General features: G+C 45.3%; 1 protein-coding gene across 1 annotated transcript in view; it reads right to left on the bottom strand.

The window, feature by feature from the left end:
• The window catches only part of xylt1 (xylosyltransferase I), a 224,537-nt gene extending 201,153 nt beyond the window's left edge, over positions 1-23,384 (bottom strand). The window contains exon 1 of the mRNA XM_048552771.2: positions 23,151-23,384. Within this exon, the coding sequence (XP_048408728.2) occupies positions 23,151-23,384 (234 nt within the window). The remainder of the gene's footprint in view (positions 1-23,150) is intronic.
• Positions 23,385-24,085: the final 701 nt, after the last annotated feature.

Genomic DNA, 24,085 nt, shown 5'->3' with positions numbered 1-24,085 from the left:
TCATTTATAAAAATGACGAACAGCAGTGGACCCAACATCGACCCTTGCGGTACACCACTAGTAACTGCTCTCCAGGATGAACATTTCCCATCAACTACCACCCTCTGTCTTCTTTTAGCAAGCCAATTTCCGATCCAAACTGCTATATCTCCCACAATTCCATTCCTCCGCATTTTGTACAATAGCCTACTGTGGGGGAACCTTATCGAACGCCTTGCTGAAATCCATATACACCACATCAACCAGTTTACTCTCATCTACCTGTTTGGTCACCTTCTCAAAGAACTCAATAAGGTTTGTGAGGCATGACCTTCCCTTCATAAAACCGTGCTGACTATCCCTCATCAATTTATTCTTTTCTAGATGATTATAAATCCTATCCCTTATAACCTTTTCCAACACTTTACCAACAACTGAGGTAAGGCTCACTGGTCTATAATTATCAGGGTTGTCTCTACTCCCCTTCTTGAACAGGGGAACCACATTTGCTATCCTTCACTCATCTGGCACTATTCCTGCAGACAACGACGAGTTAAAGATCAATGCCAAAGGCTCGGCAATCTCCTTCCTGGCTTCCCAGAGGATCCTAGGATAAATCCCATCTGGCCCAGGGGACTTATTTATCTTCACCCTCTGTAGGATTTCTAATACCTCTTCCTTGTGAACCTCAATCCCACCTACTCTAGTAGCCTGTATCTCAGTATTCTCCTCGACAACATTGTCTCAATTCTGCACAATTTCAACAGCCTGAACTCCAATGGGCATAATATCATGACAAAGATTTCTGGCCCTTAGTTTGCTGCAAAACTTGAATCCGAAACATGGATAGTCATGGAACAAGCTTAGTGATCAAGAAGCCAATTTCTGCAATGTAGATTCTGAAATAATAACTGGCAGGTTTGATGGAAATTGATGCAATTCATCCCTCCTTGGCAGTGAGGAGAGAGACAATTAGCTAAGCCACTTCCACCCCCCCCCACCCCCCAGAGAGAAAATCACACCCTTCGCTCCACCTCAACTATCTATAGAGAGCTGTGCAATAGGGCTGGAGAATGGGGCTTGTTGGGTAGCTCCTTCAGGAGTTGGTGGAGACACAATTGGTCGAATAGCCTCATTCTATACTGTACAATTCTGTGATTCTATGTGCTGGGAGAGAAGGTTCATTGAGGGCTTTCTTGTCTCAGGACCAATTAAGGCCTTTAAGTGCGCGATAATGACCACTTGTAAGGATTTCGGTCCACCACGTCCACGGGTAGATGAAAATGGTGGTCACGTTGACCTGATGGGTAGGTGATCAGGCAAGTCATCTCGCTGGTGAGCTCGGCATGTTAGATGTCATCTTACAGGCTCCTTCCAACACTTAGGGGGGAAAGAAAAGGAGAAATTCCACCCTCGGTTTTCATTCTTCAAATAACATTGTGCATGAGATGTTAACGTGCCTTTTCAACTCGGGAGAAAATTGTTCCCCATTAGATTTTCATATTCCGTGGCTACAAACAAGGACTATAAAGTAACAAGGTCAGTTTCTTGATAAGATTTGTATTAATAGCCCTAGGCCAGTTATTTTCAAACACACAGACAGCTTTATGTGAGAAAATTTTGGAATCTGTTAGAGTCCTTGGTTAAAAAAATCTTGTATTTAAATACGTGTTTGCTGTTTTAAAAATAATCTGACTGCAAATGTTTTGCTGGCATTATCTGCACTTCATTTTTTATTCTAACCCTTAAATCATAAATACAATATTTAAAAACTGACAATGAACATATAATGCAATTGAATAATGAAATGTTAGCTGTCAATAATTTTAATCGAGAAAAGATCATTATGAGGTTTCCTGTTTAGGGACTCATTCAGAAATGTGGGTAAGACAGAAATAGTGTATGAGCTTCAAACCATACCACCTGCCGAAACATGCTGCCTACTGTCGATAATACAGGGCAAATAGGAAAGGTTTCATCTATAAGTTGTATAACTAAACCAAGAACTGATCTCTACAATTTCATTTACACAGGGCACGCAAAGGAAACATTCTCCTGCAGTGAACAGTTTAATTATTTGTCACCTTGTCAACAAGGCCACACAGAGCAGCACTGTGCAGTAAACGTGGGTCAGGCCCAGGTGAAAATGTGATATAACTGAAAGTGCTTGCAGGCCTGATGGTAGCTCGCAATAGGTTTTCACATAGGGGAAACAAAATCCCAAGACACCATTTCAAAGTGTGTTGTGGGCCAATATTTAACCCACAGCTAACTGAGCTGCTGGAAGTTTTCACATTGTTTATCAGGCCTTATTGTATACAAATTGTGTGCCACATTTTCCACAATATCACAGTGACTAAATTCAAGAAAAGACTTAATTGGCTGTTAACATCTGGAAACTGTATGCACTCTAGAAGGGTGCAATTCTACTTATTTTTAATGTATTATGTATTAATTATAAAACCACACTGATGGTGTAGACTTCCTCTTCGAGCCAGTGTGTTTTGTCACCCTGGTAGGTAACATCGTCAGTGCACCTCCAGTGAAGCGTTGGTGTTCTGTCCTGCTTGTTATTTATATGCCTCGGTTTGCTGGGGTGGCTGGCTTCACTTCTTGTTCTGTTTCTCAGTGATTTGCATGTCAGGCCCCGTTCAACGTGTTTGTTGATGGAGTTCCAGTTGGAATGCCAGGCCTCCAGGAATTCCCTGGAGCCACATCATGAAAACGCAACAGAGCATACACTCTAGTCACCTACCATACATCAGAGACACATCAGAGATGACCACGAGGCTAATCAAATCCATGTATCAGGGTAGCCCACAAACCAACAGCCACCCTACAACATCTACTGACGAACGTAAAGGATCACATACCCACAACCAATAAAACCCGTGTAATATACAAAATACCAAGCAAGGACTGTGAGAAACACTACATAGGTCAAACTGGAAGAAAACTGACAATATGGATGGATGTTGTACACCAACCAGACACGACCAATTCTCACTGGTCTCGATACACACGGACAAAGAAGGACATGAATTCAATTGGGATAACACATCCATAAAAGCACGAGCCAAACAGAGGCACGCCAGGCAATTCCTGGAGGCCTGGCATTCCAACTGGAACTCCATCAACAAATACATTGAACAGGGCCTGATATACAAACTACTGAGAAACAGAACCAGAAGTGAGGTCAACCACCCCAGCAAACCGAGGCGTATAAATAACAAGCAGGACAGAACACCAACGCTTCACCAGAGACACAGTGACGATGTTACCTACCAGGGTGACAAAACATTTGCAATCAAACACACTGGTTCGGCGAGTAAGTCTACACGCTCGTCCACAACCCGAGCTTTAAATCTCAGAAATATTAAAACCACATTGTGCATTATTAACCGTAAGCCTTTACTTTCCTGCCTCAGGTTTCTGCCCTCTGCTCCCGAAGTCAATAACAGGCTACATTTTCAAAAACACCCCTCATTCAAGGCCATTCCACAATCAGAGGTCAGAGAGTGAATATTGGTGCCTTATTCCACCTACAAGATATTACATCAACACTCAAATCTTCTCTGCAAAACAATACACTTGAGCAGGTTACTAGATACTTATCAGTTCTGGAGAAAAAGTGGAAATTTCTCAGTCAGTTAATGTATCTCTCACCAGTTGTATCAAGTGAATCTAACTTGTTAATTTTTTTAGACTGAGCTGTTCCATTGACAAAGAATTGGCTGAAAAATAATGAGCAAAACATTTTCCTATTAGCACACAACCTGTGGAACATTTCAATAGTGTTAGCACCCCCAGATTGTGGAGATCCTATTTATCTGCCACAGTTCAGCAACATTGCCTAAAAACGCACCAATTTCAGTTTTAAAATTTTCAGTTGACCCTGTCTCCATGGTGGCAAGTGAGGGGAGAGATAAAAAGAGAGGCTTTCAGATGTTTGACATCTTTTGTGCTAATTGCCACGGGACATCACCCAACTGATTAGCTCCAACTTTATGTTTGCGATCTCTTGTCCTGGATTACCAAAAAACAGTCAAGATCCTGGAGTGTGGCACATGTTTGTGTTCTTTGGCACTATAGGGCTGATAATATAGGCAATGACATGTTTATATAAGAAAAATCTCAAAGCAAATATTATTTGTTCTAATTTTCAATCATGATCATCATCATATTAATTACTAAGGAAAACAGGAGTTGTAGGACAGAGCAAGAGAAAATTCCTGCTCATGATTGCAAAGGTGACAAATACAAAAGTAAACAAAAACTATAAATATGCTGCCACAGAGTAACCATAATAATCCAAAACTATATAAAAGATTTCAGAAAATAATGAGTGCCACTCATTGTGCATTTTAACCTGTATTTGGTGGTTTTTCCAATCATGTTCATCGTCAGTGGACAAGCACCACTTTACCAATGACTGACCCCTAAAAACAAATGGTTTTATCAGTTGATGGTAACTATGCTTTTGGAAATACAGAAATTTGTAAAGAATCTATCCCAACAGTACATTATGGACTCCTTCCTTGTAAAAGAAAATGGTGCAAATGAACAATTTTTGCTCTTGAAAGACAATGTGATAAAATTGGACACAGTCACTGCGATACATACTTGCCCAGTAGTGAGAGTACAATGATTAAATAAATTGCACAGTTGCTGAAACACTGTGACAGACGAATTTCCCGGCTAAAGCTCACTGGCTGCTATCAATTAGTTAGAGGTCATAGTTAAAGGTTAGAATATGTAATCAGACTTACCATCTGCAAAGTAAAGTATTTAAGCCAAGAGGAAATTATTTGACTTTACAACATGCCATGTGATATTAAATTGCTAACTCCTATCCTGGGCAACTGAATATATAAAACCTTTGATAATTTAGGATTAAGACATGACTTCAAAATCTTCAAGGAATTAGTGTACAATACTGGTAGATTCATGGGTAGATAACCCCTTGCCTTGGATAACCTTTCCAACACACTGTTAGCTTCACTATGTGCAATTTGACCCCAGATGCTGACGCTGGAAAGACAAAACTGAACGTCACACTCATACAGTGAGATGCAAGTACCAAGGAACGGAAAATCTAAAGCAGCTGTCTAATGTAACAATAGGTCGTCTCGCAATTCCTTTGCATGGTCTTGTGGTGCTATAGTAGTGTCCTTAACTCTGGAGCAGGAGGTCCAGTTCAAGTTCCTCCTACTCGAGAAGTATGTAGTAATATCCATTTTTAAAAAAATCTAGAAAGTCCTTTGTCTCTCTGGGAGTTGGTGTGTATTTCATGCCATTGTTGAAAAGTAATCAGAGTCATGGATATCTACAGCACAGAGACAGGCCCTTCGGCCCGACCAAGATGTCCACCCACACTAACCCCATTTCTCTGCACTTGGCCCATGTCTTTCTGAACCTTTCCTATCCACGTATTCAACCAAGTGCCTTTTAAATGTTGTCAATGACACCTTGTAAATGTGGTTAAGTAGCATGCACTTTCTTTCAAATACATTTACAGAACTTGTACAGTTCTGTGGAAACAGCTCTGACTATTATGGTGTAAACTTCAGATATGCAGTACTAAATCAAAAGGTGGTTTCACTTTCACTGAATCATTACCTTGCTGCACTGCCTAATACATCCACCAACCAACCCTTCAGAATTACAGCAAGAGAATAATCTCAAACTTTATGTTACAGAAAGACAATGGCAAGACAATAAAACAGGAAGTACTTAACCTTTAAAGTGGATTCTCCATTAATGGTTAACTTAAATCAGTAGCCGAGTCATCTTTTTGTTACATATTAGATTGCGGTCGGTGCCTATTGAATTAAACCAGAATAAAACTTTTAAAAAACCACAACAGTGTAGAGATCAATTAATTGTTAATATGTGTGGTCTTGAGACAGCATAGGTATTTTCTTCATAGAAATAATGTGATAAGGCATATCCGAGGTATTGAGCACACATCACAGGAAGGGTGAAAATACCAAAGTTGACAATGATTAGTTTAGTTTGTGCAACTTCTAGAGCAGAGTGTCTAGTTAGAAATCAGCAGGTTATTAAAAGTTGAGAAAGTTTAAGCTCTCAGTTTTGACAGTATTCCACTTAAGACTACTCTGTAGCTCACAGAATGGATATTGGGGAGAATCATTTAAATGAAAAATAACGGTTTGATATAGAGGGCTAAATTCTCTGGATTTGAATCCTTGTAAAGTGATGGTGTTGCAAAGAAAGTTGAAAACTTTGTTTGCTGCATATTTCAAGACGTTGGTCTTCCATATCAAGATAGATCACATTACTTTTTGTCTTTTGTATAATAAACCAACTTTTCTAAAAGAAATTCTAGAGCATCTGTTCATTACTTTTTTGTGACTGACTTCTACATTAACCAAACTTTTTAATAAACCGTCAATCAAGTCAGACTTCATTCTGGGATCCAATATGTCCAGTGGTCATCACCTAACATTAAAAAATAAACTGTTTTTAATAGGATGACCTCCTTGATCCAGAATTACTAAACAATTCTCACAGTTGGTCTGGCAACTATCAACTCCAAAATAAGCTAGTTCTGGAACCAAATTGCTCACAAGCCTTATCTGCTATTGTTCCTTCACTGATGATGGAATGAAGTTAACATACCAATTCCAGCACTTTGTTGGCAAGTTAGACATGGACCAGGATTCAAGGATAATTTGTCTGAACACGGATTTCCTCTCTAGCCAACTTTATCGAAAATGTGCTTTTTACTTTCATGTAATATTGTCTGCTCTTTATACTTTAAATAACTGCTGCACTCGATTTGCTATATAGGAACAGGGCTGATGCCACAGTCTCTCCACTATCTTTCATTGCAAAGTCACCAAAAATCCATAGTTGGAATAGTTAAACAGTCTGTAGCTTTCATAAAGGGTGCCCCAGCTTTACCACATGCATGATGCCAAAAAAGTTACCCAGAAAATGGCTTCTAGATCTCAATACAACAAAGACAGAATGAAAGCTCTTTACATAACTATCACAATATAGTCATTCCTACAAAGGAACACCTCAGTGAAGTTTTTTGACAGTCACAATTAGTTAAAATTTAAATGACCCTCAATACTAGTTAGTGAAGGAGTTTCATTTGTGTTATAACGGAGAGCAAGAATGAGAATTTATTAAAATCACTGTCAAATGGATTAGGGACATGAGCATGAATGCAGAAACATTTTAATCCAAATGCAAAATATTACGATGACTTGTATCATTTTCAAGAATTAACAGCAGTAACAATGTTTATTAAAATTGGTCCATTTCGAACCGGTAGATTGCAGTTATTTAAATGTTGGTAAAATTCATTGATTTTGAACTTTACTCACTCAAATCATCTGAATGCAACAGAACTGAATGGGTCCAACTCCCTCTGCCATTGCCCACACTGATTTCCTTTCACTGATTAGTTGAAGGGAGTAACTGAAGTTGATTTGATTCTCAATGTGGCAGTTGACAAGTACAGGTGTTCACCCAGAAACAGAAGTATGTGATCATGGAACAGGACAGAGCTTTCAATCTATCATGTATGAGCCAACCCACTTACAGAATTTTTAAAAAAAACTATTTTAAAAAAAAGACATTTTGCCAAAGTTTTTATCATCAGGACATTCACAAATGTAAATTATGAATGTACCAAATGTAAAGTGAAACATCATTTTTTAATAATATATAGACTGAGAAGGGTGTGCTTACTGGTTGAAAAGTTGTCTCAGTTTGATGGAGAAGGCACTTGTGACATAACAACTGACAATAACAGCTAAAATTTGCTAAATTTAAAGCAGGCAGGTTGACACTGATTAATCAAAGCATTGCCCCAGTCATCAGCAAAATGTTACTTCCTCCATGGTGATGCCTTTATCAGAACCCACATATCATCCAACAAACACTCCCTTCTCCCATAGAGTCATACAACTGTACAGCATAGAAACAGACTCCTCCGTCCAACTCATCCATGCCGACCAGATATCCTAAATTAATCTAGTCCCATTTGCCAGCATTTGGCCCATATCCCTCTAACCCCTTCCCATTCATGTACCAATTCAGATGCCTGTCAAATGTTGTAATTGTACCAGCCTCCACCACTTCCTCTAGCAACTCTCTCCATACGCACAACACCCTCTGTGTGAAAAAGTTGCCCCTTAGGTCCCTTTTAGACCTTTCCCCTCTCACCTTAAACCCAGGCCCACTAGCTCTGGACTGTCCCACACTGGGGAAAAGACCTTGCTGTTCACTCTATCCATGGCCTTCATGATTTCATAACTTCTGTTCCTTCTAACACTGATGTTTTTGTGAATCCTGAGTGGAAGACGAAAACCTAAAAATTTTTTTTTGTCAGAAATGTTCGAGTTCCGTACTAAATCACTAAAGGTACCAAGCTGCTTGTTTGGGCCACAAGAACCAGATTGCAAACAAATGCAAAAAGCAAAATCATTAATCATAAGTTGATAAGAAAAATGACAAAAGTTTTCACCTTGGATCACTGTCGAGTGAGGGAGAAGTGGAAATAAAACAGGGTCATGGGATATGCAACCCAAGCAAATTTAAGAACAAGACCTTATCGCTATTTTCTACTTAGTTATCCATCTGGCTGTTGGTCAGATGCTTGGGGACATCACAGCTAGGGACATCCAGGAAACACTGCTGACAACTGGGAACGACCATTAGAGGGAGATTGCAACTCAGCAATCAAGAGAGAGGGCACAGCCTGCAGGCTGGTGAGGGATGGTTTGGGCAAGCACAAAAAAACTGGGGCCATTTGTTTAATTTAGAACCCGCCAGTTGCCAAAGTGGGACCCGCACTGCCATCGAAAAATCCTGAGCTACCAGATTGAGTTAGCCAGCCTCTCTAAGGGTACCAGCTTTGTGAACTCAACCCGACAAACGAACACTCAGCACTCTCCTGAGCAGTGCAAACCACAACCGTCCCGAAATCAAAGGTCAGTGTAACTTAATTGGCCAACAGCCCGAGCAGTCTATCTGCCATGACGTTATGTCATAGCGTGTCAAACCTACAGAGGTACCACTGCAATTCACCAGGCTAATTCTGAGGGGAGATCCATCACTTCTCTGTGGGACCCACTACTATAAAAGCTCAATAGCACAAACCATCAAGTTCCTTCTAAATCACATGATATCCTGAAATGGACCATGTATTGCCACTCACTCATTGTGAAGATTCTGAAAGTCCATACCCAAAGTGATTAGGTCAGCAGTCCATGGAGAAAACCCCCACACTCGCTTCCCAGTACAGGAAAAGAAAGATGATTCTTGGGGGCCAACAGCCTGATGGCCTAAACATGGAATTCACCAGTTTTAAAATCTCCCTACCCCCGACCTCATTCCATGTCCAATCCTCTCTCTCATCATTGCCTCCTTGACCTGACACAACCTGTCCATCTTTTCTCCTAGATAACAAAGTGTGGGGATGGATGAACAGAGCAGGCCCAGCAGCATCTTATGCTGGGCCTGCTGTGCTCATCCAGCCCCACACTTATTTATCTTGGATTCTCCAGCACCTGCAGTTCCCATTATCTCTCACCATTTCTCCTACCTATCCACCCCACCCATTCCACTGACCAATCCTCACCACTGCTGACCTGCACACACCTATCACCATCCCACTTACCTTGCCCAGCCCCATCCCTCCTATCTATTTAATTCCCAGCTCCCTTCCCCCTCCTCATTTCTGAAGAAGGGTCCCAACCCAAAATGTCAGCTTTCCTGCTCCTCTGATGCTGCCTGGCCTGCTGTGTTCATCCAGCTACACACTGTGTTATCTCTGACTCCAGAGTTCTTGCTATCTCTGAGTTATTTAACATTTTTGAATTTGTATTACAGCAGTCCATCTTTTGTGGGCTGCTGCAGTATGTAACCAAGTTGACATATTTGCCTTTGAGCTGTCGTAAATGGATTTAATGACCCAAATAGTGTTGTCAGTCAGCACTAAGATGTTGATCTGGCAAAATCAGATGAAAAGATCATAAAAGCATCATCAGTCGGTTCATTCAGGAGAGGGGGAAGAAAAGAGCCAATAAACTTGGAGCTGGAAAAGCACAGATGGCCAGAGGAGCCGGAAAGTCAATGTTTCGAGTTGGAATCCTTCATCAGGAGTGGGGACTGGGGAGTGGAAGAAGCCCAGAAATAAATAGAAGGGTGGGACCGAGGGTTGGGTTGGGGGGTGGGTAGGTGGATGCAGGTAGGGGCTTATTGTGGTTGGTCAGTGGGAAGGGCGGAATGGATAGGTGGGCCAGAGATGGGCAGGTTGGGGGTGGAGAGATTTTGAAGCTGGTGAAGTCGATATTAAGGCCATTGGGCTGTAAGCTCCCAAGGAGAAACATCAGGTGCTGTTCCTCCAGCTTATGTTTGGCCTCACTCTGACAGTGGAGGAGGCCCGGGATGGACATGTGCTCAGGGGAGTGGGAGGGGGAATTAAAACAGATGGCAACCGGCAGGTCGGGTTGGTTGGTGCATGCAGAGCACAGATGTTCCACGAAACGGTCCCCGAGTCTGCATTTGGTCTCACCGATACAGAGGGGACCACGTCAGGAGCAACGGATCCAACAGATCAGGTTAGCTGAGTGCTGGAGAATCTCTGCCGGATCTGGAAGGACTGTTTGGGGCCTGGGGCAGAGGTGAGGGCGGAGCTGTAGGAGCAAGGGTAGCACTTCCTGCGGTTACAGGGAAAGGTACCGGGCGTGGTGGAGGGGGTTGGTGGGGAGTGTGGAGCTGACGAGGGAGTCACTGAGTGAACAATCTCTGCGGAAAGCAGACAGGGGTGGGGAGGGGAATAACCTTTTGGTGATGGGATCTGATTGTACGTGGCGGAAATGTCGGAGGATGATGCTTTGGATTAAGAGGTTGGTGGGGTGGTTCATGAGGGCTAAGGCGACTCTGTTTTGATTATTTTTTGGGGGGGGAGGGGTTTTGAAGGCAGAAGCGCAGGAAATTGGGAAGGTGCTGTTCAGGGCATCATTAATAACAGAGGAGGGAAAATTATGGACCCTAAAGTAGGAGGATATTTGGGAAGCCTCAGAGTAGAATGCCTTATCCCGGAAGCAATTGCAGGGGAGGCAGAGGAATTGAGAGGATGGATTAACATTTTTGTTGGTGGTGGGGGTGGCGAGAGGAGGTGTAGTCGAGGTAATTGTGGGAGTCAGTGGGTTTGAAATGGATGTCAGTGGTGAGTCGGTTACCAGAGATGGAGACAGAGAGGTCCAGCAAGGGAAGGGAGGTGTCAGAAATGGTCCCGGTGAATTTGAGGGGACTAGTTCACAGAGCACCTGTGCTCTGCATGCACTATCCAACTCTAGGTTCAGTATTTGCAGTTCTTACTTTTTCCAAGAGGGGGCAAGAAAATTTCAGTGTGCGTAGGAAAAAACATCTTATCTTTGGAATCAATCATTAAATGTGTCCAACTCCAAGAACACACATTTGGGAAACATTTTCCCAAGGACGCAAATTTATAATAACCAGCTAATGAATCAGCGGTGACATGGAGTTCATTTTTTTCATGAGCATTGTGGTCTGGAAAGCATTGCCTACAGGAACAGATTCAGTAATAATGCCAAAATGTAACTGGAAAAATGTTTGAAAGAGTAAAACTTTCAGGACTCTATCAAAAGGGCATGGGATTAAGAGTAATTGAGCAGGTCTTTACAGGAATTAACATCAACAAAAATAAAATTATTAGCCACTGATAAAATATCACTGAAATGCATTTCCAGGGTGTATCACTAGATATTTCTACCACTAATTCAGTGTTTTCACTAATGAGGTTTGACATTAGAAATATATAGATTAAAAATCACCTACAGTATAATATTGCCACATAGAATGTATAGATTTCAGTACTCTTACTCCTCAGTTTCACTCAAAAATGCAAATCACTTAATATTCATGCTTTCAACCTAGAACATTTTCTCAAAGCTTTTCTTTGTTATTTTGAAATGTCAAATAATTAACAATTTAATGAACAGTATTTCTTCTGAAATAATATGTTTCAGTTTCTATTAAAGGATACAGATTTGAAATCTTCGCAGTATGTATCTTAATGCATTTCACGGTTAATCACCTAAGCTGCTTTACAGTTTAATGTGGCTTTACCATGGATTAGACCAGAAGTTAAGAAGATTTGCCTCCTAATGCTTACCAGTATGAAAGATATTCCAGCCTTATGCCTCCATGGATGGCAATTTACAATTTTGTCTCTGCTCAGACCAAATGAAACAGCAGCATATGTTGCTTTGGTATTTCAGTGAACTTTACGTTACTTGCAAATATTTTCCAGGCACAAGTCGGAAAATTATCGCTTTGGCAGTGTTGAAATATTAGTGAAAAACAAGAAGAGGAAGTGTAGCCCACGTCCATACGATTTACAATGTGCAGTTCCGATCAGTGGATTACTTTAAACCATCCCATCGCTGAAAATAGTTCAATAAAGGATAGCAATGAATTGGGCATCACAAGGAGAAGCTATGGAAACTGGAAATATTGATTCCGGTTGGGGAGGGGGTAACAAGATTACAAAACAGCTATATTATTCAGAATCTTGAATATCTGAAGTAAATCTATTCTAATAATACATTTGCTGAGAACACCAATTGGACAAGGGGCACACTCCAATGCTCAAGCAAAAGATAAACAGATTTAAAAGACTGAATAACAATGGAGATGAACAGAAGAAACTGGTACTTTGGAAGACTACCCTGATATAGGTCATAACAAGTACTTCCATTCATCAAAGTGCTTCCTACACAGGAAACGTTACTACCTGCTATACTGAAAAAATAACTGACACAACAAATAACAAAATGGATACTGATCCACATAACGTGCAACTTAAAAACAACATTTAAAACATGATCCATAAAGGTGGGTATTGAGGAGGATTTTAATGGGACATGGTTTTAGGGAGGAGGTTCAGCAGAGTTAGATGACAGACAGAAGGGTCAGCTGAGAGAAGGAACAAAAACAAAGTTGCTGGAAAAGCTCAGCAGGTCCCGCAGCGTCTGTGAAGGAAAAAAAACAGAGTTAATGTTTCAGGTCACGGTGACCCTTCCTCAGAACCAGCTGAGGGAAGAGGTTTGTGCACGACCTTGAAAATTAGAGATGTTGGACAGAGATGGGCACAAAGGCTGGACGGCAGTGCACAATGCTTTGGGAAATAGGGGCCCAGCACAGATGACAAGGCTTAGCACATGGTAGGAATGGTTGATGTTTGAGATGCTGGAGTTTATAAAGAGAGAGAAAAACAGAGAGGACCGATGGGGACAATGTTGTAGAGAGTGTACCTAGAGGGGATAACATATAAGATCTTCTGATAATAGCACTAAGGTAGGTCTCTTGAGTAGTTTTGAAGCTGAATAGAATGTGAAACCTATCATTGAGTCTGCTCTGATATTCAAGGCAATCACCCAATGCAAATATATCTTTCCTTAAAAGTGGAAACTAAATTCTCAGTAGAATTATTCAAGATCTCTTTATGCTTATACTCCGATCCCCTTGTAGTAAAGACAAACATTCTATTTGCTTTCCTAATTGCTTACAGCATCTGCATGCAGCTTTTCTTTCCTTCTGCAAGAAATCCAGGACACTCTGAACATCAGCGCTTACAAGTTTAACACCATATGAGGTACTATAAATCCCCATGAAGTCATTTCATTTGACCTCACACTGTTAATGAGCTTATTGCTTAAAAATAGTGTCAGGAGTTTTTTTTAAAATGTTATTTTGCACTGGATCTAATGTTGGTTGTCACGGTCTGATCAGCAGCATTTTGGAGAGATCTCTCTGTATCATTAAACCTGTAGCTTGCTGTTCTTTCTGACTCTTCGCTGTGCACATTCTGAGCCCTTGTTCACAGCAAGGATTCAAAAAAAAGGCAAGAAACAACATGAGAGATAAATACATTTGGGAAGAGGGTGAGTCAGCAGCAACTGAGGAAGGATAAGAGGAGGATAAGAGAGCAGGATGTGTGATACCAGGGGTGGAAGTGGAGGGAACCAACAGGAGATTATTAGAACAAGTCAGCATATTTCTTTCAAAATAATTGCATTTTTAAAAATTAATTTCCATGTAAAGCACATTAGCAATGTACCTCAACCAGCAGGGTTGAATGTTCATATTCTTCACTGACTACATGGGTGCTATCGAACCCAGCTACAGCTTTTACATTGGTTGTAATGAAAAAAGACTGGTTTGCTTAGCGCTATTTCAACTTTTCAGGAAAGCAAAAAACACATTAAGCAAGCAATTGCTGAATTCTACACATCTATTCTTAAAGTGAACAGAACAGGATATCTTCACATTTTGCTCCATCCAATAACTGGTTGTCCATACACTTCTCTCAATTTCTAAGTAGACAGTGTTCAGCCCACAGCGTGCATTCCCATCTAATTTGGTATTGTCAGAAAATTTTGATACATGATTCTGTTGCTTTGTCTAAGTATTTAATATTAATCTTAAACTGCACAGGCTCCAGCACTAAACCTTGTAGCACTTCATCAAGCAACTTGAAAATACCCCATTCTATCCTTTACTTTCTGCCCATCAACCAATCCTCAGTTTGCATGAAGTATCACACTTACAACTCCAAGATTTTTCATCTTTTGTGGTACTTTAACAAATGCCTTTTGGAAATCCAGGTGTGCTACATCTGCTTGTTCAACTTTATCTATTCCACTAGATACATTCTCAAATAACTCCAATTACTTTGTCAAATATAATTTCCCATTTGAGGGATGTCGATATGCACAGAAGGGGGCAAGTGAAACTTTGGGAAAATGTTCCTATGCCACAATAATTTCCTGACACTTTGGTTTTGCTTTTCAATTGGTGGTGGGGTCAGAAATGTGTCTCGAGATGCTGGTAAATGATAAGTGCTGATATGCTCAAAAGGCACAGACATTAATGAAAATCATTTTTCTTTTATTTCGTTTTGAGAAAATTTTGATCTGAATGGTTTACTTGATCCCAATTTTATGTGCGAGTCAAATAGAACCAAAGCCATTGGTTCACTTCAGACTGATCGGCTGGAAGAGTATCGGGATGGTCAATCAGCCGTTGGAGCATGTGTCCGTGAAAATCCACCACACAGTTGCTACTGAATATTAGCACAAAGTGAAATTCTCAGTCAAAATCGGACCATGTCAGTTTGCATAGAAAGAATACACATGACTGCAAATATGAACAAGAATTTCTGAAGAAGGGTCCTGACCTGAAATGTCAACTTTCCTGCTCCCCTGATGCTGCCTAGCCAGCTGTATTCCTCCAGTTCCACACTGTGTTATCTCTGCACCAGGAGTAACTCCTTTTCACAGCTAATACATTGCCGAGCAGACCCCAGACAGATAATTCTTGTCACCAACTGTGGAGCTAGTAATACATGAGCAGCTGTGTGCCATTTCACTCATACTGCAAGGAACACCAGCAATTTTGCAACAGTTGATGTCTGATTAGAAGCAATTCATAAATGATTTTTGTAAGTTTAAGCAAGAATACTAATTGTTCCACAGCTAGATTACCTCTCAACACCACAACAGAATGGGATGAGACACAAGTGAGATTGTTATGATTTTCTTTGCATCTATTTGTTATGCACATCATTATTTATCATGACATCCTCTCACAGGGAGGTTTCAAATGAAATATGCATAGCAACAAACTTTTGAAAATTAATTTGAATATCAAATTTATATTAAAATCTGATTCATACGTTTTCCCAGCATTTCTCTTGCCAGTCATCCAGCAAACTTGCATGGGACTCGTCAGCATTCCCATAACAATGGTGGCTTTTAATGCATATACACAAACAGAATTTCATTAAAATCACATCTTCTCATCTCCAGAAAACATCTGAAAGTGCTTTCACACATATTGAATAAAATCAAGTAACAACTGTTGATCTGTGAATAAACTAAGAACCTGATTTGGGAAAGCCTGCACACTTTACAAGGTGACCAGCAGAACAAGGTTTTACAGCACACATGGAACAGGTTCTTTGGAAAACAGATTCCAAACCCATTCTATAAGTAGCTCGATAATCATGCCAATTTGCTAAGGTCACACTTTCAGCTATAAACTTAAATTCATTTGTAATAGTGGTTATGCTAAAAGCATTTTGTCATAGCGATAAAGTCAGATGATCACAGTCATTGTGCCCCCTCATTCAAATATGAAAGACAGGAATTAGTGAGGACATTGAATGTGTTTGTAATATACAAGGGGCTGTCAGACTTCTCAAAATCCCCGCAGCATATTTTGCATTATTGTAAAACACCAAGCATTTTTCAAATTGTTGTTCAAATGGTTTAATTATTGTCAGAACAAACGTGTTTGTTGGTGTTTAACTATTTTCAGAGACATTATTGAGGAACGATAATAACGATTATTAAACCTGATGAGACTACTGTATTTGTGGCTTTATATTGCAATAGCTTGAAAAATCACTTCTGTAAGATCTTTCTGCACTCCTCTAATGGTAACTTTATTTTCTCATGTTAAATGACAGTGCTGTACTGGGTTAAATTGGTTTTCAGGACACTGACCTTTAGTTGATAATTGAGATTAAGCAATTAGAACCAATAAAAAGTGACAGAAAGTCTCCAACAAGGTTAGATGTTGAGTGATTGCACAGTAATGGCCTGAGCTGGGGGAAAAGACATCCAGTCAATTATTATGCAGGACTGTATCTCAGTGCAATGCCCTGGCAGAGTGACAGCACTAACCCTAGAGCTATTGCTGCCTTCAGTGCTTGCTCATCAAGCATTCCCTAAAGCTTGGTTATACAATTCACTGAGCCTGAGGGCAAGATCCCAGCACCATCTCAAATCTGATACTCGATATTGTCAGCAATATTAAATAGCTGCATTCATAATCAATAACACAAATAAAACAATGACCTTTCTTCAAAAGAGATCTTAAGATATGAAAATGCAGGTGCTCCCATTATTTCACCGTAACCAGAGGGAATTGAATTTAAGCTGAACGTGGAGGAATGCACCAGCTTTAAACCCAACTGAAAACGCCAGCTCGCTACACTCCACTACGTAATCTGATTTATTAGAAACACAACTATTTCGTTTATCGTAGAATAACTTACATTATTCAAAAGTTAATTTTCTTCGCAATGTCACAAGTATCAAGCGGTCTCATCTTGCACGGATTGTTTTAAAAGACACTCATTCATTTCACATACATTTCCAATGGTTTACACAGCGAGACTTTTTTTAACATTTAAAAAATTCCTTCCACATGCGAGCTTATCTGCCTGAAATTACTTGCAGTTAATTAGCCGATCTATTGAAAATATTTAAACAATCCATTGTATTAAGACAGCATGACGAATGGTTAAAATGCCCAATTTTTTTTTAGGTTTGAAGAAGAGAAAGCAATCATGTTGTATGACTCCCGTCCACTGCCAAACTGCTGGCAACTCTTACTTGGTACTTATACACGACACGCCATTATTTTGGATTCAGATCTCCAGCTGATCTCTAAAACGTGCCGCCAAGGATCAACAAAAAAAACTAATGTGAAATGTTCAGAGCAAGCTGCTGTGTGAAACAACTCTGAAATGGTGAAGGCTTCCCTAAAACTCTCTCATGAGTTTAGCACAAGGCTTAGGGGTGATACATCCCAAAACACAGCTGGAACAATCCCTTCACAACCATCACAAAATCATGCCCAGCTCTGCGATCTGCCTGCCACCAGCCCAACGGCCTCCATTTCACTCCTGCCCTGACGGATCACAAATTTGTACTTCTAACTTCTACAGGCACCAACTGTAGCTAACCCTAACCTCCACCAACATCTCTTCAGCACTGAGAATAATTCCTCTCTGCACCCCAATCCCAACACGTCAGTCCCAGCTTTCTATCGTCAGAATCTCTGCCTAGACACCTCCACCCCGGCCACAGCAATCTCCCTTCACAGGAAAACCACAGCGCTTGAAATGCTTAAACCCAGTCCCAGCTCTTCCCAAACGCACCAGAGCTTTCCCTCTACTGGGGATCATCTCCCTAATTCCCTGATAACATCGGAGCATGCAGCAGCAGTTCCTGGTGCGAGTTTGCTCTGACCACAGGGTGAAACACAGGGTGAAGCTGCTTCTGACATCTAGACATGAGAATGGGAATATTTCAGGCAGACTCAAAGACCAGCATCAGACTTCCTCTCCTCCCTTTGCTGATGGTACAAAATGAAATGTTGTTTCTCTGTCCGATAAACAGAGAGACACACACACCCCACCACCTTCCCCAGCCCGAGGTTGTATACAGGAGCTGCCTCAGTACAAAGCACAGGTAAAAACAGCCCGGGTGAGTTTTTCATTGTGATTCTGGAGTTCCTTTCAGGGAAGGGCCAGCCTGAGAACACACACATCCAACCCCCCCACCCCAAAACACCCCACTCCCCTTTCACCACATTGAGCGGAGCATCTGTTTTTAAAATCTCAGCCTAAAACAAAAAGCCCGAAAACCGTACTAGATTCCCCCTTGCTGGAGCGAAACGTTCCTACAAATTGCCATCTGCTCCCCACAGCAGCACACCCCCACCCCCCGCACCCCGCCACCCCCCAGACCCTCTCCGCTTTCTAGACAACTGGGTGAGAATGGTTTGCTTCCAGCCTGCACTAACTACACGCTCCGTCGGAATGTTCAGTTCGGCTGTAACTCCGCTGCAGACCCTGAGATGAGAGAACAGCCTGCCGCTCATCTGCTCTTATCCCCTCGCTCCTTCTGAACTCGGGGCTGCGCTGCTTTCAACTCCATTCGCCAGACACACTGAGCCTGTTTCTCTCCGCCATTCTCCGCAATAGGGACAGAAACAGGCTCTCACTGTCCCCCCACCGCCTTGATCCTGTGTGAGAGTGTGTATGTGCGTGTGTGTGTTTGTTTGAGAGAGAGAGAGAGAGAGTGTGTGTTTGTGTGTGTGAGAGAGAGTGTGTGTGTGTGTGTGTGAGTGTGTGTGTGAGAGAGGGAAAGAGTGTGTGCGTTTGTGTTTGTGTGTGTGGGTGCGTGTATGTTTGTGATTGCGAGCGTGTATCTGTGTGTGTGTGTGAGACAGAAAGCGTGTGTGTGTGTGGGTGCATGCCTGTGTGTGTGTGTCTGTGTGCGTGTGTGAGAGTGTGTGTGGGTGCGTGTCTGTGTGTGTGCGTTTGAGAGAGTGTGTGTTTGAGTGTGTGTGTTTGAATGTGTGCGTGTGTGTTTGTGAGAGTGTCTGTGTGTGTGCGTGTGTGTCTGTGTGACAGTGTGTGTGAATGTGCGCGTGTGTGTGAGTCTGTGTGACAGTGTGTGTGAATGTGTGTATGTGTGTCTGTGTGGGTGTGTGTGTGTGAGTCTGTGTGACTGTGTTAATGTGTGCGTGTGAGTCTGTGTGTGAATGTGTGTTTGTGTGTGTCTGTGTGACAGTGTGTGTGAATGTGCGCGTGTGTGTGAGTCTGTGTGACAGTGTGTGTGAATGTGTGTGTATGTGTGACAGTGTGTGTGAATGTGCGCGTGTGTGTGAGTCTGTGTGACAGTGTGTGTGAATGTGTGTGTATGTGTGTCTGTGTGGGTGTGTGTGTGTGAGTCTGTGTGACTGTGTGAATGTGTGCGTGTGTGTCTGTGTGGGTGTGTGTATGTGTGAGTCTGTGTGTGAATGTGTGTTTGTGTGTGTCTGTGAGACTGTGTGTGAATGTGTGCGTGTGTCTCTGTGTGTGCGCGTGTGTGTGAGTCTGTGTGACAGTGTGTGTGAATGTGTGCGTGTGTGTGTCTGTGTGGGTGTGTATGTGAGTCTGTGTGTGACTGTGTGCATGTGTGTCTGTGTGACAGTGTGTGTGAATGTGTGCGTGTGTGTGTGAATCTGTGTGACAGTGTGTGTGAATGTGTGTGTCTGTGTGTGTGTGAGTCTGTGTGACAGTGTGTGTGAATGTGTGCGTGTGTGTGTCTGTGTGGGTGTGTGTGTGTGAGTCTGTGTGACAGTCTGTGTGAATGTGTGTGTGTGTGTGTGTGTGTGTGTGTGCGCGCGCGAGAGTGTGTGGTGTCAGTCTGAACGTACCCAGTCCCTTCAACAGGGGCTGCACACAGTTGCTGAACCAACAACAACATTCACAATTACAAAGTGTGGAGCTGGGTGAACACAGCAGGCCAAGCAGCATCAGGGGAGCAGGAAAGCAGACGTTTCGGGCACAGCCTGGGTTAGAGCCGTCCCGGGAATACAGCCTTGAGATCCCAGCTCCCAGCTCCGGACAGAATGACCACGATCACCACGCTGTGGCAGATTCTCACCGCCCGCAACTTTGCTTTTTTTTTGTTGCAGAAGTGCAAGTTTGAGAAATAACCGGTCCGGATGCTGGGTCAGAAATGACCCCTTCTCCAATCAGCTCTGATAACAATTGCAGCAAACCCTTTCCAAATCTTCAAACAAGTAGCTTCTTTCTATTTGATGGTAAACAGGAGACAGAGGAGGGAAGACATTGGGGAAGGGAGCAGCAAACATTAATTCCTCGGCACCTTTGCCCCAAGTGTGACAAAATCACCCCCCGCCCGCCCCCACTGTTGACAGCAAAATGCCAGGCACTGGCTTCTCTCCTTTTGCCGGTCTTGTGATGGCAATGTGACATTAAATGTGATGAAGATGATTAAATTTTGCAGTTTACACAGAGCTCAGCACACCGGCCTGTGCTGTGCAAGTGATGATCAGCTGCGTGTTTTTTTTTAAAATTGCAAATCGGGCGGTTGCTTTCACCTCGATAAAATGTCCAACAATACAAATTCATAAATCAGAACCCCCCTGTCGAGCGCGGAAAACTAACAGGAATAAGCCTTAAATCAAGGGGTGCCTGCAAATAAAATCTTAGATCCTGTTTGAATCTCAATGAACGAGAAATTGGTTTATCTCGACTGGTGGAGAGGGTGAAGGACTGGAGGAGGGAACAGAAAGGGACAGACAGAGAGATGGGGGGGTTGACAGAGAGGGGAGAAAGCGAGGGGCAGTGACAGATAGAGGGGGTGACAGATACAAGGGTGACAGATGGAGAGAGGGAGTGACATAGAGTGAGAGGGGTGACGGAGGAAGGTGACAGACAGGGTGACATAAAGAGACAAAAGGATGACAGAGAGAGAAGGGGTGAGGGGGGTGCAGGGTGGGGATGGGGTGAGGGGGTGAGGGGGGTGCAGGGTGGGGATGGGGGTGAGGGGGGTGCAGGGTGGGGATGGGGGTGAGGGGGTGATGGGGGTGCGGGGTGGGGATGGGGGTGAGGGGGGTGCAGGGTGGGGATGGGGGTGAGGGGGTGATGGGGGTGCGGGGTGGGGATGGGGTGAGGGGGTGATGGGGGTGCAGGGTGGGGATGGGGGTGAGGGGGGTGCAGGGTGGGGATGGGGGTGAGGGGGTGATGGGGGTGTGGGGTGGGGATGGGGGTGAGGGGGGTGCAGGGTGGGGATGGGGGGTGCAGGGTGGGGATGGGGGTGAGGGGGTGATGGGGGTGTGGGGTGGGGATGGGGGTGAGGGGGGTGCAGGGTGGGGATGGGGGTGAGGGGGTGCAGGGTGGGGATGGGGGTGAGGGGGTGATGGGGGTGTGGGGTGGGGATGGGGGTGAGGGGGGTGCAGGGTGGGGATGGGGGTGAGGGGGTGCAGGGTGGGGATGGGGGTGAGGGGGTGATGGGGGTGAGGGGGTGATGGGGGTGTGGGGTTGTGAAAGGGGTGATGGGGAGACGGGTGATGGGGACAGGGGGAGGGAGCGATGGGGGAAGGGGTGATGGGGAGATGGGTTGAAGGGGTGATGGAGTGAAGGGGTAAAGGGTGTGAAGGGGTGAAGAGGTGATAAGGTGAGGGGCTGTTGGGGTGAGGAGGTGATGGGGTGTTAAGGAGGTGAGGGGGTGTTAAGGGGGTGAGGAGGTGTGAAGAGGGTGAGGTGGTGACGTGATGATGGGGGATGATGGACTGATGGGGCGAGGGGTTGTGGGGGCAAGGGGCTGTGGGGGTGAGGGGGTTAAGGGAGTGGATGATGGTGTATGCAGTGGGTGAGGGGTTGAAGGGGTGTTGGGCAGATGGACAAGGGGTTGACAGTAAGTGTCGGGGGTGGAGGGGGAGGGGCGATTGGGTATGAAGGGGGTGATGGACTGATGGACAGGGGGGTGTTGGGATGATAGCATGCGAAGGATGGTGATGGGGTGAAGTGGTGATGGACAGATGGGATGATGCGGTGAAGGTATATGAAGGGGGTGAGGGGGCGAAGGGGGTGAGGGGGTGAAGTGAGTGATGGACGGGGGGTGAGGGAGTGATGGACAAAGGGGGTGAGGGTGGATGATGAACAGAGGGGGCGAGAGAGGGTGATAGACAGAGGGGTGTGATGGACAGAGGGGGGTGAAGCGGTGATGGGCCGAGGGGGGTGATGGACAGAGGGGAGTGAGGGGGGGTGAAGGGCAGAGGGGGTCAAAGGGGGGATGGACAGTGAGGGGTGTGAGGTGGGTGAAGGACAGAGGGGAGTGAAGGGGCAATGGGCAGAGGGGGGTGAAGGGGGGGTTGATGGACAGAGGGGGGTGTGGGGTGATGAACAGAAAGTGGTGAGGGAGGTGATAGAAGGGGGTGAGGTGGTGATGGACAGAAGGGGATGAGGGGGTGATGGACAGAGGGGTTGATGGACAAAGTGGGGGTGTGGGGGTGACGGACAGAGGGATTGGGGGAGTGATGGACAGAAGGGGGTGAGGGTCGGGGTGATGGTCAGAGGGGGTGAGGGGGGTGAGGGGGCTGATGGACAGAAGGGGGTGAGGGTGGGGGTGATAGACAGACCTGGTGAGGGGGGTGAGGGGGCCGATGGACAGAAGGGGTGAGGGTGGGGGTGATAGACAGACCTGGTGAGGGGGTTGAGGGGGGCTGATGGACAGAAGGGGATAAGGGGGGGTGAGGGGATGAATGGGGATGGGGGGCTGATGGACAGAAGGGGATAAGGGGGGGTGAGGGGATGAATGGGGATGGGGGGCTGATGGACAGAAGGGGATAAGGGGGGGTGAGGGGATGAATGGGGATGGGGGGCTGATGGACAGAAGGGGGAGAGGGTGGAGGTAATGGACAGAGTCGGGGTGAAGCGCCCTCAGCGTCAGGGTAGCCTGCAGCAGGATCCGCTCAGCGGGGTTAGAGCCCCCGATCCCGGCTGTACCTACCAGCCCGTGCCCGGGGAAGGCTGCTCCTCTGGCGGGTATCTCTCGGATGTGCCTGCTGCGGTCCCGGTACTGCCCGGTGTCCGGGCTCTGGCGCCCGTTCTCCCCGCTCTCTCCGTCCAGGCTGCTGAAGCTCCACAGCAGCAGCGTCTGCAGCAGCAGCACCGAGAGCGCGGCCAGTAGCGCCGAGCGGGAGCCCCGCCGCAACAACCTGCGGCCGCACACCATCATCACCATGGTCCCAGTGAGAGGGAGAGCGGCACCGACACACACACAGCAGAGTGGGGACCGGGGGGCGGGGGCAGGCGGGAGGGGGTGTGGCCAGACCGGGGGGGCGGGGGCAGGAGGGAGGGGGTGTGGCCAGACCGGGGGGGCGGGGGCAGGCGGGAGGGGGTGTGGCCAGACCGGGGGGGGCGGGGGCAGGAGGGAGCGGGTGTTGCCAGACCTGGGGGGCGGGGGCAGGAGGGAGGGGGTGTGGCCAGATCGGGGGGCGGGGGCAGGCGCGAGGGGGTGTGGCCAGACCAGGGGGCGGGGGCATGTGGGAGGGGGTGTGGCCAGACCGGGGGCGGGGTCAGAAGGTAGTGGGAGCGGCCAGCCTGGGGAGGCAGGACCAGAGCGGCGGCTGGAGGGGTTGCGGCCAGCCTGGGGGGCGGGAGCAGGCGGGAGGGGGTGTGGCGAGACCGGGGAGGCGGGGACAGGCTGCAGGGGGTGTGGCCGGTCTGGGGAGTGGGTACAGGACTGAGATGATGTTGCCAGCCTGGGGCGCGGGGATGGGCTGGAGGTGGTGTGGCCAGGCTAGGGGGCGGGGACAGGCGGGAGGGGGTGTGGCCAGTCTTGGGGGCGGGGACTGGCTGGAGGGGTTGCGGCCAGACCGAGGGCGGGGACTGGCTGGAGGGGTTGCGGCCAGACCGAGGGCGGGGACAGGCTGGAGGGGGCGT

This window comes from Stegostoma tigrinum, chromosome 23, assembly GCF_030684315.1.
Source record: "Stegostoma tigrinum isolate sSteTig4 chromosome 23, sSteTig4.hap1, whole genome shotgun sequence".
Classification (NCBI taxonomy): domain Eukaryota; kingdom Metazoa; phylum Chordata; class Chondrichthyes; order Orectolobiformes; family Stegostomatidae; genus Stegostoma; species Stegostoma tigrinum.
Note: the sequence above shows the minus strand (reverse complement) of the source record. Positions and strands in the feature narration are given on the sequence as shown.